The 23,433-nt window shown below is 40.7% G+C and overlaps 1 protein-coding gene across 1 annotated transcript in view; it reads right to left on the bottom strand.

Moving 5' to 3' along the window:
- The window catches only part of ggh (gamma-glutamyl hydrolase (conjugase, folylpolygammaglutamyl hydrolase)), a 57,844-nt gene that overhangs the window by 7,926 nt on the left and 26,485 nt on the right, over positions 1-23,433 (bottom strand). The window contains exons 2-6 of the mRNA XM_072254494.1: positions 21,373-21,484; positions 18,189-18,239; positions 10,412-10,496; positions 5,497-5,635; positions 2,816-2,922 (exon numbers count right to left, since the gene is read on the bottom strand). Of these exons, the coding sequence (XP_072110595.1) occupies positions 2,816-2,922; positions 5,497-5,635; positions 10,412-10,496; positions 18,189-18,239; positions 21,373-21,484 (494 nt within the window). The remainder of the gene's footprint in view (positions 1-2,815; positions 2,923-5,496; positions 5,636-10,411; positions 10,497-18,188; positions 18,240-21,372; positions 21,485-23,433) is intronic.

Raw genomic sequence — 23,433 nt, 5'->3', positions numbered from 1 at the left:
AATGCAGGACAGAGATGCTATATTTAAATATGCGTAGCATTCGGAATAAGGTGGATGAACTCGTGGCACAATGAGAGATTGGTTGGTGTGATGTTGTGGGCATCACTGAGACATGGCTGAAAGGCGGCCACAGTTGAAAGCTTCAGCCACCTCTGCTGTCATCCCCGCCAGTATCCTTCTCCAATCCACCTGGGCAAGATACTTTGTATTGAAAGGACAGGCAGAAAGGCAATAGTGTAGCTCTGTTGGTAAGAGATGGAATTACATCTTTAGAAAGAGGTGACAGAGGGTCAGAGAATGTTCAATCTTTGTGGGTGAAGAAAGAAACTGCAAGGGTACAAAAAACATTCTGGGAGTTATATATAGGCTTTCAAATAGTAGCCAAGATATGGGGTTGAGATTGCAAAGGGAGCTGGAAACAGCATGTAATAGAGATAATATCACAATTGTAATGGGGGACTTCAACATGCAAGGGAATTAGGAAAATCAGGTTGGTGTCAGATTGCAAGAGAGGGAATTTGTTGAATACCTACGAGATGGCTTTTTTGAACATCTTGTGCTTGAGCCTACTTGGGGAAAGGCTATCTTAGATTGGGTGTTGCTTACTAACGCAGATCTTATTAGGGAGCTTAATGTAAAGGAATCCTTAGGAGGTAGTGATCATAATATGATTGAATTCATACTGCAATTTGAGAGGGAGAAGCATAAGTTTTTTTTCAGTCCCAGATATTGGACCATTGGAAAATGATGTTGGTGAGGTAGTAATGGGGGACAAAGAAATGGCAGATGAACTTAATGAGTGCTTTGCAACAGTCTTCTCTGTGGAAGACAATAGCAGTGTGCCAGAGGTCTGTTAGTGTCAGGGATCAGGAGTGGGTGCCATTGCTATTACAAAGGGAAAAGTCCTAGGCAAGCTCAAAGGTCTTAAGATGGATAAGTCACCTGGACCAGATGGACTACATCCCAGAGTCCTGAGGGAGGTTGCTGAAGAGATAACAGATGCATTGGTCATGATCTTTCAAGAATCACTTGATTCTGGCATGGCCCCAGAGTACTGAAAATTGAAAATATCACTCCACTCTTTAAGGGAGGAAGGCAAAAGATATGAAATTATAGGCCAGTTACCCTAACCTCAGTGGCTGGGAAAGTGTTGGAGTCTATTACTAAGGATGAGGTTTTGGGGTACTTGGAGACTAATGATAAAATAAGTCAAAGTCAGCATGGTTTCTGGGAAGGGAAATCTTGCTTGACAAATCTGTTAGAGTTCTTTGAGGAAGTTACAAGCAGGGTGGACAAAGGAGAGGCAGTGGATGTCATTTACTTGGATTTTCAGAAGGCATTTGATAAGGTGCCACACATGAGGCTGCTTAACAAGATAAAATCATATGGCGTTACAGGAAATATACTGGCATGGATAGAGGAACAACCAACAGGCAGGAGGCAGCAAGTGGGAATAAAAGGGGGCCTTTTCTGATTGGCTGCCAGTGATAGTGGTGTTCTTCAGGTGCCAGTATTGGGTCCGTTACTTTTCACATTGTTGTCAATGATTTGGAGAAATGAATTGATGGCTTTGTGGCAAAGTTTGCAGATGATACGAAGATAGGTGGAGGGGTAGGTAGTGCTGAGGAAGCAATGTGATTGCAGCAGGACTCAGTCAATTTAGAAGAATGGGGAAAAGGTGGCAGATGGAATACAGTGTTGGGAATTGTATGATAATGTATTTTGGTAAAAGAAACAATAATGCAGACTATTATCTAAATGGGTAGAAAAGTCAAACATCAGAGGTGTAGAGGTACTTAGAAGTGCTCATGCAAGACTCCCAGAAGGTTAATTTACATCTTGAGTCTGTGGTAAAGGTGGCAAATGCAATGTTGGCATTTTATTTTAAGGGGAATAGATTATATAAAAAAAAAAGAGATAATGCTGAGGCTTTATAAGACACTAGTCAGACCACTCTTAGAGAGTACTGTCAACAGTTTTGGGCCCCACATCTCAGAAAAGATATGTTGTTATTGGAGAGTTAGTGGAGGTTCATGAGGATGATTCTGGGAATAAAGGGGCTAACATATGAGGAATGTTTGTCAGCTTTGGGCCTGTACTCAACAGAATTTAGAAGAATGCGGGGCGGGGGGGGGGGGCGATCTCATTGAAGGCTACCGATTGTTGAAAGGACTTGACAGGGTGGATACTGAGAGGATGTTTCCTATGGCACGGGTATCCAGAACTAGAGGTCACAGCCTCAAAATTGAGGGGTGATCTTTCAGAACAGAAGTAAGGAGGATTATATTTTAGACAGAGAATAGTGGATCTGTTGAATGCTCTGCCACAGACAGTGGTAGACGCTAAGCCCGTGGGTATACTTAAAGTGGAAGTTGATAGTTTCCTGATTGGTCAGGGGATAAAAGGATACGGTGAGAAGACAGGTGTATGGGGTTGAGTGGGATCCAGGATCAGCCATGATGGAATGGTGGAGCAGACTCGATGGGTTGAATGGACTAATTCTGCTCCTATGTCTTTATAGTCTTATGAGGAATCTTCTTAGAAGCAGTCAAGTCCCTTTAGGTTTTTTTAGCAGATCATCGTAGACGGTGTTTACAGATTAACTGAATTCTTTGAATATTACATTTGCAGTTTCAATTAAAACCTTGGCAATATTTTAACAACTTGAAACAAGTAATGTCTATAAACAGCACAAAACGCACCACACAAAGTAGTTTTAATGTGTGGAGAGAATCATCTGGTTACTTATACTGTGCATTAGCTTTTACTTTATATGTCCAAGAGCTTTATGGCTGGAAGGTGCTAGTTACCGGACCTCTACAGAAAGACTCCACTTGTGGAAATTTCCAGTTAAAGGTTCTACAGCCAATGCTTTCATCAAATCTTCAGGAATGTTCTTAAACATCCGACTGGTTGCTGCAGCTGAACAAAATGAAATAAACGATTTAGAATAACATTTTTTTAAAGAGAGATATAGTGTAGAACAGGCCCTTCTGTCTCAAGGAACTACATCGCCCAACAACCCACACAAATTTTCTTATAGAGAATGCCAGAATTGAACTCTGAACTTCGATGCCTGGAGCTGTAATAATGTTGCACTAACCATTACAGCTTCTGTAATTTCAATAAATTACAGCTATTTTTCTTTTACAGTAGTTCCTTATAAATCAGGGATATCCCTGAATGTGCACTCCAAACAGTCTTATGCTCTGGCTTTCCTATGTCTGTTCAAGGGCAGTCTTATGCTCTGGCTTTCCTATGTCTGTTCAAGGGTATGCATCAATTCCTTATTTTCTGTGGATAAGTTAGTCGTTTCCTTTCTAGCTCATTAACATTTTAATTCTATTATATGGCCTACGTTCTAAATAAAACTTTCTTTCAACTAAGTATATTCCAATATGTTGCATTTTCAACAGTGCACTTAAATCCCTTCCGCCAACAAGCTATCTTATTTGGCACCTGAAGTTTATTGTACAGAACATTCGCTTGAAATCTGCAGCAGCTACAATGCCTTGCTAAGATCTAGACATAATCAATACTATGACACATAGTGGTTAAGGTAATGTTCATGCAAAGATATATTGGTAGATCTGCACTCCATATGAGACATACAGATATATAAATATGAATCTGTGCACTTTCTTAATGAAAATATGAGTTTGAATGGGCTAGCCAAGACTGGTTTAAATGTAACAATCCTTATTCCCCAAAAGAAAAAAAAGAGGGGGAAAAAACCCATAGGAAACATTTACTGAATATAATTACCACCCATTCAAGCCACAAACAGTATATAATGAATAATATGATAATTAGAAGCCTTGAGGAACCAAGGTTTATAATTGGGACCAAGGTTCACCAAAGGTAGCAAGACAGACAGACAGGCGATTATGAAGGCTCGTGCAATACTTTCATTCATTAGACAGGGCATGGAATGCAGATCAGAGAAGGCATGATAAAGGAGTAGGCCACACATGGAATACTGTGCTGTTATCTGATCTTCACATCAGTGGAAGATGTGACTGTATTGGAGACAGCACAACGAATATTAACCAGAATGTTGCCTGGGATGGAACATATCAGCTATGAGGAGATACCAGATAGGCTTGATCTGCTTCTTTATAACAGAGAAGGATGAGAGATGACCTGATTGTGATATGTACTGGGGGGGAAAGATCAAGGATTAACTCCATTGTCATATACATTTAAAGATACTTGGAATTTGCTGTAGATAGACAGTGAGGAAGTTTTCCCCATAGCCTAAGTGGCTACAGTCAGCAAGCATAGGTTGAAAGTACTGGGCAGGAGATTTAAAGCGAATTTGAGCAAGCCTTTTGTTTGAACCCTCTGCAGGAAGAGGTAAGTGAGGGTGATGAAGGAAGGCACTCCCAGAAGATATTAGCAGCATTTGGACGAGTGCTTGAAACTGCATGACGCAGAAGGCTCTGGGCGAAGTGTCAGGAAATGGGGTGCAGCAGTACTTGATGGCTGGTGCAGTCTCAGTGAGCCAGAGGGCCTGTTTTCATTAGTCTACAAACTTAGCAAATTCAAACAAGAAAAATTTCAAAACAAGGCTTGCTAGTTGCACTGGAGTTATAAGAAATCAAATCCCTGCACGGGCACAGATAACACTGGAGGCTTTGAAACCTGCCCAGGACAAATGGGGAGAGATCAGCAGCAGAGTCAATTGCATCTTACCTCACCTTCACACATATCAGGCTAGCTACAGTAGATTGTGCCACATTGAAAAAAGTCTCACAGCCAGATAAGAATTTGTAACAGAATCACTGGATTAACTCTTGATCTCATCACTGTAGCAGCTAACACCACTGTCTTGCTTATAGTTTAATGGATAGTGGGGGAAATGCTGAAAAGAGCTAATTTTTTGTCTCATGCTAAATTCAGCTGAACAAGCATGTGGATTTGCAACTGGCAAAAATTGGACAATTACTGCATTAGACTATTAGCTTCTAACACACACTAAGTCCCTGGAGTTTATTCTTTGCCATATAGAGATCTGGTGCAGTGTTTCTTTCAAGCCATTTAATTAGGTTTTATCCCTTGCTAGAAGTAGACTGGGCGGAATGAACCATGTTAAAAAGAAATAAATGAATAACAAGAGTGATAATAAATTGTCACTACAGATATATACATAAGAAATGGAGCTAGATGAAAGATTAAAAGTACACAAGATGACAAGGAGGTGATAGCAGTGAAGAGAATCAAAGTCTCTTTGATAACAGTGAACAAAACCAAAGTCTGTTTATGGCAGTACATTTTCATACAAGGTAACATTTAATAACCACAAAGCTCTTTATTTTTCAGAAACCATTGAAGGTTGGTTGCAATGTTATGCAATTTCATAGTGCAGAAATTCTTTGTCACTTCGATCACACAAAAACGTGAAAATGTTAATGCAGCCAATTTCTTACACTTACAGATCTCACAATTTTCATTTCCATAACCAAAATGATCTCACCCTCCCAATCAAAGCTTTACCTTGGCTGAATTTCAAAGGAAGAGACACATTCTTGGTGTTTGTAGCAACCAGAAGATTTTTTCCACTGGTAAGGACAGTCAGCTGTTCAAATCCAAGGCAAACCCCCAAGATTGGGAAATAAGTCCCATGATCATAGGCCTGTTTTAAAACAGAATCAGAAAAGTTGCATTTACTGCCAGCCTTTGACAGTAACAACCATGTCAAGTACTACAAGTAATGCTTTGTATTTATAATTGATATTACAGATATCTTAAATTGACAGGTCTAAATCTGCTTAAGTTACTCCACTGCATTTACAGTATACTAGCAGGCAAATATTGTACCAATATTTAGGTAGGTTACTACTATTATGTTATGAGGACACGCAGTCCCCTTTTATTGTCATTTAGTAATGCATGCAGTAATGTTTTTCCAGAATGATATCACGAAAACACATGACAAACCGACTTAAAAACTAACAAAACCCACATAATTATAACATATAGTTACAACAGTGCAAAACAATACCGTAATCTGATAAGAACAGACCATGGCACGGTAAAAGTCTCAAAGTCTCTCCAAGGTCCCATCATCTCACGCAGACGGTAAACCTCCAGCGCCACCAACTTGCCGGTCCAGCATCCTGGAAGCATCCGACCACAGCCTGACTCCGAGTCCGTCCAAAAACTCCGAGCCTCCAACCACCTCTTTGACACTGAGCACCGTCTCTGCCGAGCGCTTTGACCCCAGCCCCAGCAACAGGCAATAGGCAAAGCCAAGGAGTTGGGGCCTTCGTCTCCAGAGATCCTCGATTGCACAGTAGCAGCGGCAGCGAAGCAGGCATTTCAGAAGTTACTCCAGAAGTTCCTCTGCGCTTCTCACAGCTGTCTCCATCAAATCCGGATTGTGCACGGCATCCTACTTCACAAATACGATATTCATTCGGAACGGCCGCGTGTGCTGTGTCGTGCCGCCATCTTCTCCTCCCTCTATTTCCATCTTTTTATCTACAGCCTTTCTAATTGCTGTATTCTTAAGTTTGAATAATATCACAGCCATATTCACAATGAACACCTTTAGAAATGACATTGTGCAAGTGAATGATACATATAGCATCTTGCTGTGGACATTGCACCCAGTAATAAACAGCAAACCTGGACGTGCACAATAAATAATATTTTTTTTACTTAAAAAGGGACCTAATGTCCTCCTAATAGCAAAAAAGAAACTGATGAATTAAAAGAATAATATACCTGACGAATGTCATTATATTAGAATTTCAAAGTAGAAAGTAAATTTATTATCTAAGTGATAATATATCAACTTACACACCCCATCACCATATGCAACCCTGGGGTTTTTTTTACAGGTATGCACAATAAATCTAAGAAATACAATAGAATAAATGAAAGACAGAACTTAACAAGACAAACAAACAACCAATGTGCAATGATAACAAACTCTGCAAATATGAAAGAAAAGAAAATAATAATAACTCAATAAATAAGCAATAAATATCAAGAACCTGAGACTAAGAGCCCTTGAAAGTGAGTCCATAGGCTGTGGGAACAACTCAGTGACGGGGAAGTGAAGTTGAGCCAAGTTATCCCCACTGGTTCAGGAGCCTGATGGTTGAGGGGTAATAGCTATTCCTCAACCTGGTGCTGTAGGTCCTGAGGCACCTGTACCTTCAGCAACAGCAAGAAGAGAGCATGGCCTAGGCGGTAAGGGTCTTTGATGATAGATGCTGCTTTCCCGTGACAACGCTCTGCGTAGATGTGCTCAATAGTGCTTAGGGCTCTACCTGTGATGGACTGGGCCATATCTACTACTGTTTGCAGGATTTTCCATACTATGTCATGGTGCAACCAGTCAATAAACTCTACGGCACACATCTATAGAAGGTTGGCCAAGCTTCAGACATCATGCTGAATCTTCATAAATTTCTAAGGAAATAGAAGTGCTGCCTTGCTTTCTTCATAACTACACTTACATGTGTCGTGGTTTCTCGTTTCTCACAAACGACAAGAAAATCCTTCAAGAAATTTTAAACTTTAATTTGCAAATCAAATCTGAGACAATCAGAAAGCTAGTTGCTGACTGTCCGTCGAACCTTGTACATAGCATTTTTATAGCAATTCTCCTATCTTAGCTACATTATCATATCCAATCAGCCTATGATTACATATCATCAATATAGCCGCTCTTGACTTTCCACTATTGTTTTACTCCCCAACTTAATTATGTCCTAGTTTACATTTTTAGACCAGATGTCCTCTCATCCCTAACCACAGTTATTTCTTAATTAGCCTTGCATCGACATACTGCCCCATATTTCATCATCTTGCCCGCCACGGTTATCTTTCATTCTAGTTGTCTTCATGAATTAATAGTGAACAGGTCAAAAGTCATGGCTACATAGCGAATACCTTCTAATGAGCTAACAGTGGTTACATAGTAAATATTGTAGAAAATACAATGTGTGTATTTGAGTAAATACTGTTGAGTAAATACTGTAATACATTTGAGTAAATACTGTAATACCATAGAAAATACAATGTGTGCATTTGCATTTTCCAATACATGCTGGACCCAGGGCAGATCCTCTGAAATAAAATTTGCTGACTCTCTCCACCTTTGATCCCCTAATGAGGACTGACTCATGGACCTTATAGTCAGAAGTATAAAGTGACTAGAGCAGGGGGATAAGCACACAGCTCTGTGGTGCACTTACAGTACGTTGATGGAGATTATGAAAGAGATGTTGTTGTCAATCCAAACTGACTGCGGTCAGCAAGTGAGGAAATCCAAGATCCAATTGTACAAGGAGGTAATGAGGCTAAGGACTTGAAGATTACTGACTGGTTTTGAGGGAATGATACTGTTGAATACCGAACTATAGTCAATAAAGAACATCCTGAAGTATGCACCTTTGCTCTCCAGATGCTCCAGGGTTCAGTGAAGAGCCAATGAAATGGCATCTACTGTGGGCCTGTTGTGCTGGTAGACAAATTGAAATGGATCGAAGTCTCTTCTCAAGCAGGAGTTGACATGTTTCATAATGAACTTCTCAAAGCACTTCAATACTGTGGACATAAGTGCTACTGGACGATAGTTACTGAGGTAGGTTGCTATGTTGTTCATAGGCACCGGAATAATTGAAGCTTGCTGGAAGCAAGTGGGTATCTCAGACTACTGAGGCGAGAGGTTAAAGATATCGGTGAACATTGCAGCCGTTGATCAGCACAGGTCTTTACTACTTGGCCAGGAACCCCATTTGAGCTGTTTGCTTTCCATGAGTTCACCCTCCTGAAGGGTGCTCTCATGTTGGCCTCAGAGACTGAAATCACAGGGTGCTCGGGGTTGTGTGAGTTCATGAAGGTTCCTCCAGGTTTTCACAGTTAAAATGAACGCAGAAGCCAGTGAGCTCATGTGGGAGTGAAACCTTGTTGTCACCTGTGTCAGTTGGTTTCACTTTGTCAGAGGTAAAAGCATTCAAGCCCTGTCACAGTTGTCGAACATCCCCAAACTTTGTTGGAAATGGGTTTAGAAGGGGTTATCAGAGTAACCTAGGCAACTAAATATGGTGTGTAGCTGATGATACTTACTGGAGCTGTAACAGCGAGGAAGGAGGTGAAAGTTAACAATGGTGGCTGGCACACCAATCGGACAAACTGCCTTTTCCTGGATGATGTCAATTGACCTGAGTATTTTTGGAACTGCATGGCTCCAGGCCACTGGATAGTGTACTCCTGACACCAAATGACAGAAATGCTTTTGAAAGTTAGGAAGCAAAACATTGCAGGACACCCAGCTACTGTCCTGCTCTTGGAGACCCAGTTTTACGTGGGTAAACTAGAAGTCCATGGTCAATGACTGGGGTGGGTGGATCTGAAGAAGGCCTGTGGTTTTCCTAGCTGCAGTCAGTCAACACCGTCAGATGAAGATAACTTTACACGATCAGTCAATGTCTAAAGTTTGTTTAGGTTTCACCGCATACACGTGTGGGTTACTCGTTGATTTGAATCATGCACAATCATCAATGAGCATTCCCACTTATGAAGCAAGAGCAGTCATCCATGAATAGTTGAAGATGGCTGGGACTGAATCCCTGAATGTAGACAGTGATGTCTTGGAGCTGAAATAATACTTTTAAAAACCACAATCACCTTTTCACAAAGTATGCTACCAACTGGAGGAGGGTTTTGTTCTTAATGCCTATGGATATCAGTTTTACTTAGCCTCTTTGATGTCACACTCAATAAAATGCGATCTTGATATCTAGGGCAGTCACTCCTACCTAACCACTGGAATTCTGCTCATTAGTCCAAATTTGGTCCCTGGCTATGATAAGCCAAGTGGGATTGGTGAAACACAGGCTTAAGATCTTGTTTATAAAACCTGGGATCACATGTACTACTTTCATTTTTAAGAAATACAACTTTGCCAAACGGTCTGCTCATAAAGCTTGCTAAATTAGAAACTTAAATGTCTCTGATCCACTGCTTGATATGAAACCAACCCCATAATGAATCATTCCTAGCATCAGCATTAATCAGCCAAATATCAACTCAATCTTTTAATTTCTTCTGAATTCATCTGGAGTCCTTTTAATGGTTAATCATACTCACTAATCTCCTTCTGTAATTCTGAATATTGTACTACATTTGGATACAGGATAAATATAAACCAAGAAAAATGAGCACTAGATTTAAGTACAAAGAAAAAAATAGCTACCTTTCTCTCCTTCAAAGACTTCCTATACATAATGGTACATTTGCATTATCTTATCTCCTATGCAGAAGCCCAAAGTACAATTTTGAAAATGTATAGACACAATAATCACTCTATATAAACCACGTGCTGAAAATAGCACTTATACATATACAAGGTCATCCATACTCGATTTTTTTTCTACTAAACAAATGCAGTTACCTGTATTGCAAGATCATAAAACAAAGATGCAATCTTGGCATATTGTGATGACTGAAGGTTTACGTGACCACCTGGGAAAAGCACCCTGAAAATAATTAGCACATATTATTAATTTACAAGGATATCTTGAAGTACACATTGTAATAGCTGAAGAAAACTATGTTAAACTGACTTTAAGTCTCATAACAAAAAAAACTCTTCTGACTTTGTGCTCATCAATCCGCTTGGCAAGATGTACCTACTCTTTAAAGTATTAGTGAGAGTGAACAAACACTCTTCCAATTCAGACCCTTTTTCCTCACAGTTACATCATGTGCCACAACTACCAGGTTAACTGAAGAGAATATCAGATTTAACTTCACTAAGTTAGACTCCCAAATGGCACAGTGGGGCAGCAGATTTGCACACAAGCATAATCTGTTTTAACTTTAAGATTAAGCAGGGGGTTCACTGTCATTTGAATGTTAAAAGTCCAACAATCTGCGATCTACAGAATAATGCAGAAGATCCAGCAATTAGCCAATTACCATGACCTGTATGGGTTCTTCAGTGCTATCAAGACCAGTGTAGCAGCCAGTATCTTCACCATGTCTTCAACCTGAGCCTGAGGCTCCGGAGGGTTCCTGTACTGTGGAAGACGTCCTGCCTCGTCCCTGTGCCGAAGACACCGCGCCCCAGCCAGTGACTACAGACCAGTGGCATTGACCTCCCACATCATGAAGACCCTGGAGAGACTTGTTCTGGAGCTGCTCCGGCCTATGGTCAGGCCACACTTAGATCCCCTCCAGTTCGCCTACCAGCCCCAACTAGGAGTTGAGGATGCCATCGTCTACCTGCTGAACCGTGTCTACGCCCACCTGGACAAGCCAGCCAGCACTGTGAGGGTCATGTTTTTTGACTTCTCCAGTGCGTTCAACACCATCCGCCCTGCTCTGCTGGGGGAGAAGCTGACAGCGATGCAGGTGGATGCTTTCCTGGTGTCATGGATTCTTGATTACCTGACTGGCAGACCACAGTACGTGTGCTTGCAACACTGTGTGTCCGACAGAGTGATCATCAGCACTGGGGCTCCACAGGGGACTGTCTTGTCTCCCTTTCTCTTCATCATTTACACCTCAGACTTCAACTACTGCACAGAGTCTTGTCATCTTCAGAAGTTTTCTGATGACTCTACCATAGTTGGATGCATCAGCAAGGGAGATGAGGCTGAGTACAGGGCTACGGTAGGAAACTTTGTCACATGGTGTGAGCAGAATTATCTGCAGCTTAATGTGGAAAAGACTAAGGAGCTGGTGGTAGCCCTGAGGAGGGCTAAGGCACTGGTGACCCCTGTTTCCATCCAAGGGGTCAGTGTGGACATGGTGGAGGATTACAAATACCTGGGGATACGAATTGACAATAAACTGGACTGGTCTAAGAACACTGAGGCTGTCTACAAGAAGGGTCAGAGCCGTCTCTATTTCCTGAGGAGACTGAGGCCCTTTAACATCTACCGGATGATGCTGAGGATGTTCTACGAGTCTGTGGTGGCCAGTGCTGTCACGTTTGCTGTTGTGTGCTGGGGCAGCAGGCTGAGGGTAGCAGACACCAACAGAATTAACAAAATCATTCGTAAGGCCAGTGATGTTGTGGGGATGGAACTGGACTCTTTGACGGTGGTGTCTGAAAAGAGAATTCTGTCCAAGTTGCATGCCATCTTGGACAATGTCTCCCATCCACTACATAATGTACTGGTTGGGCACAGGAGTACATTCAGCCAGAGACTCATTCCACTGAGATGCAACACTGAGTGTCATAGGAAGTCATTCCTGCCTGTGGCCATCAAACTTTGCAACTCCTCCCTTGGAGGGTCAGACACCCTGAGCCAATAGGCTGGTCCTGGACTTATTTCCTGGCATAATTTACATATTACTATTTAATTAATTAGATAGTAATAAAACCATAAATATTTATGGTGCAACTGTAACAAAAACTAATTTCCCCCGGGATCAATAATGTATGACTATGACTACTATGACTATGTATCCTATCAGGCTCTGGGATGACACACTTGTGGCCATTAAGAGATGCTGGGAACCAAGAACAAAGGGGTAGAGTGAAGGAAGGTGACATGATCTACACCTGGTCATTATCAATATATGAGAACAAAGCTGAGGTAGCCTCACATCCCTCTGTGAACCACCTGGAGATGAAGCAAGTGGGGATGTTGTGAAAGGAAGAGCCTGATAAATTGCAAAAGCTCACACAGGCACTCTGTTAATTAAGCAACCGATGGTTCAAGTTTTATGAAACAGCATCAGCAGGAACTTGAATAAACTTAAGAATCACATGCTTCTCTGGACTTGTAGTCAGATAATTGGCAATGAAGAACTAAGCAATCTCTGCAAGATATGCAGAGACGTGCAAAAGAGTGTCTTATAAGTAAATTGACAGCAGTGATTCCAGAGACCAACCATGGAAAAAGATGACCCTGTCTGCAATAGGGACACAAAGAACTCCCAGAACAAACTCAGTGGGCCAAATGGCCTAATTCTGCTCCTATATTTTAAGGTTTTATAAGATTGAACCCCAGCCAGGTTCATGAAGTATGGGTAATATCTGCGTAGGGGTAATGGGTTTTGGAAGTTATTAAAGTAAACCAAAGAGTCGTAATTAAAAGAGTTATGAAACTGAAGAATTAAATAATTGTTTGAAACTATGTAGTAAATCTGATGTTTTATTGTTTAATCAGTGACACAAGCTCATCCCAAATGACCTATGATCAAGTCTAGACACAGCCATGAAGAGAACTGATCAAGCTAGTGCCCTCCAGAAGAGGTAAATTGAAGATGTCCTCAATCAAGACCCCACCTTTGACACAAGTTTCATTGGCTTCATTCCAAAGAATGCTGGACACCACAATTTTGGTGCTGCCCCAGCCCAGGAAGAGGATGAAATGGCCACCCACAAGTTGGAAAACAAAAACCTTTTCAGCAGACAAGATCACAGCTGAACTTTTAAAAGAAGCTGAAGAAATAATTCTGATGTGGATTCATGATCTCATCACCCTCACCCTGGGAAGAGGGGAGTGTGATTAGGCATCATAGAGAAGTTGTAATCATGATAATTTTTAAGAAAGGTGATAAATCCAATTGTCATAATTTTAGGCCATCTGCCTGCTGCTTACTTGGGGAAAGTCTTTGCAGATATCTTCCTGAAACATCTTTGCTCAGGGGTTGCAATCAATACTTCACTCATCAAAAACTGGATGCCAAACCCAAGAAAAACATGAGCATAGCAATAAGCATTGAACGCAGGTTTTTTAACCTCTCAAAAGCCTTTGACTCCATCAACCATTAGGAATTAGAAAGAATATTTTTGAATTTGGCTGCACTATGTAATTATCATTCTACATCTACTATAAAATGACATGCAAACTATGATCCTCACTAACAAGTTCACCTTATCTAATCCCAGTGCTGACTGTGCTTGAAGAAGCCTCTTCTCAATCTTCTTCACTGAAATAATTGGTAAATTAGTTTATTAGTGTCACATGTGCCGAGTTACAATAAAAAAAGTTTGTTATGCATGCCATCTGTACAGATCATTTCATCACATCGTGGGACTGAGACAACACAATGGTGTGGCTCACCTCTAGATAGCTTCCAGCTGAGGTGGAATTAATCCACAGGACAAATGGAAAGCTGCTCAACTCCTGTCACATTACAGTACACAGATGTGGATTGTATGTGTACACATTTAGAGACGAAGCAACAAGTTACTACTGACTCACTCACTGAGGATTACAAAAGAATGGGCACATACCAAACAACTGAAAGATAATAAATCTCATCCCAATTGTCCCCCACCACTCAACGTTCCCCTCGGCACTCATGACCCAGGGACTGAATCTGCAAAATCATGGATCACACTCAGAATCTTGGGAACCACCTCAGAGAAAAGGCAGACATTGATGATGAAATTCAGTACTATCTCCTGTGTGCCAGCACAGTTTCTGTTAATTGAACATGGGTTTAGGTTCTGAGGACCTGGAGACTACAAGTTCCCCCAGGAGTAATCCAAAATCTAATTAAACATAGATTAACTCTTAAAAATTGCTGGTGAACGCAGCAGGCCAGGTAGCATCTATAGGAAGAGGTACAGTCGACGTTTCGGGCTGAGACGCTTCGTCAGGACTAACTGAAAGAAGAGATAGTAACAGATTTGGAAGGTTTGAAATCTCTTCTTTCAGTTAGTCCTGACGAAGGGTCTTGGCCCGAAACGTCGACTGTACCTCTTCCTATTGATGCTGCCTGGCCTGCTGCGTTCACCTGCAACGTTTATGTGTGTTGCTTGAAATTCCAGCATCTGCAGATTTTCTCTTGTTTGCGTGATAGATTAACTCTTGTTCATGCAAATATAGCAGGTAGCTGGCCATAGAGCTGTACAGTACAGAAACAGGCCATTCAGCCTGACTTATCCATGCTAACCAAGGTGCCTACCTATGCTATCACTTTTTTTCCGACATTTGGCCCATATTCATCTAATATTTTCCATAAGACCAGAAGGCAATGGCACAGAATTAGGCCATTCAGCCCATCAATTCTGCTCCGCCATTTCATTGTGGCTGATCCATTTTCCTCTCAACCCCATTGTCCTCTCTTCTCCCCGTAACCTTTCACACCCTGACTGATCAAAAACCTATCAAACTTAGCCTTAAATCTACCCAATGATCTGATCTCCACAGCCACATGTGGAAATGAATTCCACAGATTCACCACTCTGGTTAAGGAAATTCCTCCTGGTCTCTGGTCTCAATGGATGTCGCTCTATTCTAACACTGTGCCCTCTGGTCCTAAACTCACCCACCGCAGGAAACACCCCTTCTCCACACCCATTCAATCTAGGCCTTTCAATATTCAACAGGATTTAATGAAATCTCCTTTCATCCTCTAAATTCCAGCATATAAAGACAAGAGCCTTCAATCACTCCTTATACAATAAGCCTTTCATTTCTGGAGTCATTCTCGTGAACCTCCTCTGAAGCTTCTCCAATGTCAGCACATCCTTTCTTAAATACGGGGCTCAAGACTGCTCACAAAACTCCAAGTGAGGCCTCGCCAGTGCCTTCTAAAGCCTCAGCATTACATCCCTGCTTTTATACTCTAGCCCTCTTGAAATGAATACTAATATTGCATTTGCCCTCCTCACCACTGACTCGACCTGCAAATTAACCTTGAGGGAATCCTGCACAAGGACTCTCAAGTCCCCTTGCACCTCAGATTTTTGAATTTTCTCTCCATTTAGAAAATTGTCTATGCTTAATTCCTTTTACAAAAGTACATGACCATTACACTTCCCGACACTGTATTCCATTTGGCACTTCTTTGCCCAGTCTCTTAATCTGTCCAAGTTCTTCTGTAGCCTCCCTGCTTCTTCAACAGTAACTGTAGCTACACTTATCTTCATATCATCCACAAACTTTGCAACAAAGTCATCAATTCCATCATCTAAATCATTGACATATATTGTAAAAATAGGTCACAACACAGAAACCCTGCAGAACACTACTGGTCACTAGCAGCCAATCAGAAAAGTCTCCCTCTATTCCCACTCTTTGCCTCCTGCTAATCAGCCAGTGCTCTATCCATGCAAGTATCTCTCCTGTAATCCCAAGAACATTTTATCTTGTTAAGCAGCCTCATGTGTGGGACCTCATCAAAGGCTTCTGAAAATCTAAGTACACAACACCCACTGATTCTCCTTTCTCTATCTTGCTTGATATTTTATTCAAGGATTCTAACAGATTTCTCAGGCAAGAATTTCTTTTAAGGAAACCAGGCTGATTTTGGCCAATTTTATCATGGGCCACAAAGAACGACGAAACCACATCCTTAATAATCGGCTCCAACATCTTCTGAACCACTGAGGTCAGGCAAGCTGGCTTAAAATTTTCTTTCTTCTGTGTCCCCCCGCACCCTCCCTCCAGAAGAGTGGAGTGACATTTGCAATTTTCCAGTCTTCCACAACCATTCCAGAACCTAGTGATTCTTGAAAGATCATTTCTAATACCTCCACAATCTCTTCAGCTACCTCTTTCAGAACCCTGGGGTTTAGTCCATCTGGTCCAGGTGTCTTATCTACCTTCAGACCTTTCCTTTTCCTAAGCATCTTCTTGCTAGTAATAACAACTGCACTCACTTCCGCCCCAACACTCTCGAACTTCCAGCATATTGCTAGCGTCTTCCACACTGAAGACTCATGCAAAGTACTTGTTCAATTCATCCACCATTTCTTTGACCCCATTACTATATCTCCAGCTTCATTTTCACTCTCACCTGTCTTTTACTTTTCATATATCTGAAAAATCTTTTGGCATCTTTTTTGATATTGTTGGTTAGCTTACCTTCATACTTCATCTTCCCTCCACCCCATGGCTTCTTGAGTTGCCTTCTGTTGGTTTTATAAGTTTCCCAATCCTCTAACTTCCCACTAATTTTTGCTCTATTATATGCTCTCTCTTCTGCTTTTATATTGGCTTTGACCTTCCTTGTCATCCACAGTTGTGTCATCCTGCCTTTAGAATATGTCCTCTTCTTCAAGATGTATATATCCTGCACCTTTCAAACTGCTCCCAGAAACTCCAGTTATTTCTGCTCCTCTTTCATCCTTCCTAGTGTTCCTTTCCAATCAATGTTAGCCAGCTGCTCTCTCAGACGTCTGTAATTCCTTTTACTCCACTGTAATACTGATACTTTAGCTTCTCCCTCTCAAACTGCAGGGTGAATTTGATCATATTATTAATTCTATTTATATATCCATGTATATTCCTATTCATTTAGAAGTGTTTTCTAAATACCGTGCTAGTCCTCTGACAGCTTGTTCCATCTATCCATCAAACTGTCCGGAAAAACTTGCCCCTCAGGTGCCCTTTAAATATTTCCCCTCTCACCTTAAACTTTAGTTTTAAGCTCCTCTATCCTTGGACAAAGACTGCAGCTATCTACCCTGACTATGCCCTCATAATTTTATAGATTTCATAAAGGTCACCTCCCATCTTCCTGTGCTCTAGTGAGAACTATCCCAGCTTACCTGATCTCCCCTTGTAACTAAGTCCCTTCACACTTGACAACATCCTGCTGAATCCTTTCTGCACTTTTTCATTCCATATTGTGGTGAGCAGAACTGCACGCAGTTATCCAAAAGCAGCTCAGCTTAAGTCTTGCACAACTGCAACATAATGATCCAACTCTTATATTTAATACCCCATCTGTGAAGACAAGCAAGCTAAATTCCTTCTTCCTTACCCAATTCACCCGTGCAGGTATTTTCAGCGAACTACAATCTTGCACACAATAGATCTCTCTTACATCAACACTTGAATGGTCCTTGTTGTTTACTGTATATGTCTAACCAGTTCATTACTTACACCCGTCTGGATTAACTTCCAGCGTCTGCCCAAGTTTAGGTTGATCTATGCCCTATGTATCCATAGGTAAGCATCCTCACTATCAACAAACAGCAATAACAACCCAGATATTTCTCCATCCTATCCGGTCAAGTTCAAGCAAACTGATTTACCAAGCATTTCAATAATTAAATATTTTTAATGTAACACAGGACCTAAATTCACTACCCATTCCCTGACAGTAAAACGTCCACTGAGTCTTACTGTATGCTTATTCATTCTTTCTGAAAAAAAACACGCAGATTTAAAAAATACAAGCTTTTAGTAATACATTGTTCACATAATCAAAATATAAAAACAAAACTCGTATGGCTTAATAAAAGTACTCACCCATTTATAGAATAAAATAGTTTCCGGTATTCAGCTTCACTTAGTTTAGTGCTACAGGAGAACAGAAATATAAAGATTATATTAACTTCTTTATTTGGAAGCAGTGTCAGCTGATAAACAGCTTCATTGGAGTAAACTAAAATTTGAATTCTGATCTGAAGTTTGGCAAACTCGGGCTAAGTACACTAAATAAACACAACTACCAATGACAAAATTAGGCATCTCGAAGAGTGCAGCACCATTGCAAATGAGTGGATAGAATTACTGTGTTCAAACAACCAAAATGTCACAAGTATAATTATAAACCAGCTTAAAAGCCAGACACTGAAATAAATATCACATTAACTTGAACCATGAAAGGCCTTGGCCCTCCATTAGCAAGATTTGGAGACCTTATGTTCCGACTAAGTGTGATTCCAGCCATTTGCTATCTTAGATCAATTTCATTATTCCCTATAATTTAAGCTCACTGGCCCTGAAAATTTCAAGTTGATCCTTATTTCTTGTCTTGACTTCTTTACCAAAGGAGATTAACAAATACAGTTAGAAAGGTACTCTCGTCTACTCGCTCTTTTGTGATATTGCTTAAGGGATACATGGATTTGCAGAGAAAGCGACAAACTTATTATTTGAAAGGGAACTCCCTGCTGGAGACTAAGAGAAAAGAAAACGTTGACACATTAACTTCTTGTATTTTAGTTGGATTTTCTTAGTGGTGTCATAAACAATACATAAAATCATAAAGCTACTTTGAAATGTATGACATTTCAGAGTCATAGAAAAGTACAGCACAGAAACAGGCACTTTGGCACATTTAGTCCATGCTGAACCATTTAAATTGCCTACTCACATCAACCTGCATCAGGACCATTACCCACCATACCCCTACCATCCATGTACCTACCCAAACTTTGCTGAAACACCAAAATTGAGCTTGCATGCACCTCTTGTGCTGGCAGCTCATTTTAAACTCTCATGACTCTCTGACTGAAGATGTTTCCCCTCACGTCCCCCTTAAACTTTTCACTCTTAATTTGTGACCTCTAGTTGCAGTCCCAGCTAACATCAGTGAAATAACCTGCTTGCATTTATCCTATCTATACCCCTCATAATTTGTATACCACTATCAATTCTCCCCTCAATCTTCAGCATTCCCAGGAATAAAGACTCAACCTATTCAATATTTCTTTATTACTCAGATCCTCCAGTTCTGGCAACATTCTTTTAAATTTTTTCTGTACTCTCTCAACCTTATTGGTGACCAAAACTGCACACAATATTCCAAATTCCAATGTCAAATACACCACCAATCTTGGTGTCTTCCACAAATTTGCTGATCCAGTTAACCACATTACTATCATTGACATTCTTGACAAACAACGATAGATCCAGCACTGATCCCTGAGGCACTCCACTACTCACAGGCCTCCAGAACCTCTCCCCTGCTTTTCCCACAAAGCAAATGTCTAATCCAATTTACTACCTCATTTTGAATTCCAAACGAATGAACCTTCTTTACCAACCTCCCATGTGGGGCCTTATCAAATGCCTTGCTAAAGTATATGCAGGCCACATCCACTGCCTTGCCTTCACCAACTTTCCTCGTAACTTTCTTGAAAATCTCTCCAAGATTGGTTAGGCATGACCTATCACGTACAAAGCCATGCTGATGATCCCTAAACAGTCCATGTCTATCCAAGTACTCAAATATCCAGTCCCTTAGAAAATCTTCCAATGACTTTCCCACTACACTTCACAGGCCTATAATTTCCTGGTTTAATTTTAGAGCCTTTCTTAAACAGCAGAACAACAATGGCTATCCTCCAATAGGTCACTTGTGGGTAAGGATGATTTCAATAAGATCCCCCCGCATTCTTCTAAATTCCAGTAAGTACAGGCACAAAACTGCCAAACGCTCCTCATATGTTAACCCCTTCATTCCTGGAATCATCCTCGTGAACCTCCTCGGGACTCTCTCCTAATCTTTCCTACATTACTTCTTGCATTGAAATATATGCATCTCAGGACATTAGTCGCACAATGTGCAACCTTTTCATTCGTGACTTTGTCTGAGGTCTTAACAACATCCCTATCCACAATCTCTCCACTATCTGTCGTAGAACTCTGGTTCCCATCCCCCTACAACTCTAATTTAACCCCCTACCCTCCGTGTAGCATTAGGAAACCTTCCCCCTAGGATATTAGTCCCTTTTCAGCTCTGGAGCAATGCTTCCCTTCCGTACAGGTCCTCCCCTTTCCTGGAAGACAGCCTAATGATCCAAACTTTTTTACTTCATTTGATTTACTTACACAAACCTTTTTCTTTTTAATAGTTCTGGAATACCAAAGCTATATTGAGTCTCTAGGTCAGGGGTTCCCATCCTTTTTTATGCCATGGACCAATACCATTAAGCAAGGGGTCCACTGAACCCAGGTTGATGGTAACACTCTCTGGCATCAAAGTACTAACTACATTTTTTGTCTCCAGTAATGCAATTTAGTTAGCAGATTTCACTGGTCTGCAAATGACATTGCATGATACATCAAAGATTAAATCTAGAATTGTGCTACAGTTTAAATGGTACATTATAAATTGGAAGAGCAAATTTAGAAATTAATTAGCATGATTTTATCACTTAAGGATTGATTAACTCCTGGATAAATACTGCTGGGTTGGCACAGTAGTGCAATACTTTACAGCAACCAGCTGTAAGATCAGGGTTCAATTGCCATCGCTTTCTGTAAGGAGTTTGTACTGTGATCGTTTGGATTTTGTCCGGGTGCTCTTGTTTTCTCCTACACTCCAAAGAGTATGGTCAGGATTACTGAGTTGAGGGCATGCTCTTTTGGCAGCCAAAGCATACTGACACTTCCAGACAGCCCAGTACAATTTTCTCTGTATTTGATGCAAATCGATGAAGTTAATGTCAGAAAGATGCTTGAAACAAACGTGTTGAATGCAAACTAGATTTGGAGATCCTGGTCAGCAAAGCTAAACAAGGTGCAATGAGGATGGTGTAGCTTTAGAAATATGCCTTAAATATGTTTGTAAAACAACTTAAATGGTTGATTATCAATGTTTAAACATGGGGACTTTCATTTTAACAGATTTACAATACAGTCCTTTACAATAAATTAACCTCATACTGAGTAAAAAGTATAAATGGAAGTTTACTATACTGACCTAATGGGTACAACTCTTGCTCCAGCCGATTCCAAGTACTTCACATACGATGCTGCAATGTAGCTACTGCCATAGTCTGCAAATTTATCAGGTATTTCCTGAGCCAAAATACCTGACCAAACAAAAGTACAGGCATCAGTAAAAAATAAAATTATTAAATATGCATTGGGAAAGCCAATATCATAACACTGAATATGCTGGACATTTTTAAAGCAAATAAGATGTTACAAATACATAACAGAATAGATAACACTTTTGGAGAAAGTTTACTATTTCAGGTCCATCACTGCCAGTTAAATTTAAAGCTCTAAATCTGGACTATTTCATACCAACTTTACCTCATACCACTTTCAATCCAAAATTTAAGTAATTCATTCCCACAAAATGAGCCATTCAAAGATCATCACCAGCTGAACACTGAGGGACAGTTGATTCATGAAACCCAGCAGGAATTTCTCTCAATTGGAAAGAGGGATTTCATGAGAAAGAGGCATAAACTATGGTTAACAAAGGAAGTCAAATTGAAAAGCAGGGCACACAAATTTGCCAGGCCTAGCGGTTGGTAGAATGACTGAGAAGCTTTTAGGATCCAGCAACAAGTAAAAAGTCAGAGGGTAAAATTTCAGGTAACATCAAGACAAATGGAAAGAGTTTGTATGGACATAAAAACAGAAAAAGACAACTAAGTTTAGGTGGTACCTCTGGAGAACAAAGATGGTGAATCAATAAATGAAACAAAAAAATGTCAAATAAGTTAAAACAATGTTTTGCATGCCTTCTCCATGGATGACGCTGAAAATATTCCAGGTAACGGATGGGTTAATTTTAAGAAATACTGAAGAATTTGTAAAAATCCCAATCGGAAGAGATTAAAGACGCATTCGAGAATTTCACGGGGCTAAACCTGGACAAATCGTCAGAAGCCTGCACCCAAGATTTTAGAGGAATTGGTTGCAGAGACAGTGGACCTATGAATGGAAGTTTTGCAAAACTCACTAAGTTCCGCAGGATGCCAGAAGATTGGAAAATAGACAATATAGCTCCCTCCTTTGAAAAGGGAAGAAGATAGAAAACAGGAAACTGTAGGCTAGTTAATTCAATCAACACACACAAACCGCTGGAGGAACTCAGCAGGCCAGACAGCACCTATGGAAAAGCATATGGTCGACGTTTTGGGCCGAAAACCTTCAGCAGGCCTGAAACGTCGACTGTTCTCTTTTTCATAGATGCTGCCCGGCATGCTGAATTCCAGCAGCATTTTGCGTGTGTCGCTTGGATTTCCAGCATCTGCAGATTTTCTCTTGTTGTGATTAGTTAATTCAATGTCCAGCCTTTGGCAAGATATTTGAGTCAGCAATCAAAGAGGAAGCAACTAATTATTTAGGATAACCAAACTTACTCAATGTGGTTTCATGAAAGGTAAGTCACATTTGACGAATTTGCTCAAACACTTTGAAGATGGGACAGGAGAGAATTGATAGATGGGAACCCGTAAATGTATCACATTAGATTTACAAAAGGTATTTGATAAGGTGTCACATAAGGAAGCTGTTTTATAAATTAAGAGCACAGGATATTGGAGGAAGTGTGCTAGCATGGATTGAAAATGGGCTTCGAAAAAAAGAGTTGGGATAAATGGGTCTTTTTCAGGCCAGAGGAATACAGCTAATGGAATATCACAAGGATTTGATTCTGCACTCTCCATTGTTTATAATTTACATTAAAAATCTGGGGAAGGGAACAAAATGTCAAGTTTCCAAGTTCTCTGATGATATGGAAAATACCTGGAAGAGCATGCTGTGATGAGGAGGACACTGTGATTCTGCAACAGGATACACTTAGACAGGCTGGGTTCTTGGGTCAGGAGCACATACCAATCCTCATAGAGGGATCAGAAGTGGAGAGAGTGAGCAGCTTCAAGTACCTGGGTGTCAAAATCTCTGAGGATCTAACCTGGCCCCAACATATCAATGTAGTTAAGGTAAGGGGTGGGAAGTTCAAGGGGGATATTAGAGGAAGGTTTTTTACTCAGAGAGTGGTTGGTGCGTGGAAAGCACTGCC

This window comes from Mobula birostris, chromosome 1 (assembly GCF_030028105.1).
Source record: "Mobula birostris isolate sMobBir1 chromosome 1, sMobBir1.hap1, whole genome shotgun sequence".
NCBI classification, from domain to species: domain Eukaryota; kingdom Metazoa; phylum Chordata; class Chondrichthyes; order Myliobatiformes; family Myliobatidae; genus Mobula; species Mobula birostris.
This window is presented reverse-complemented; position numbering and strand designations above follow the sequence as displayed.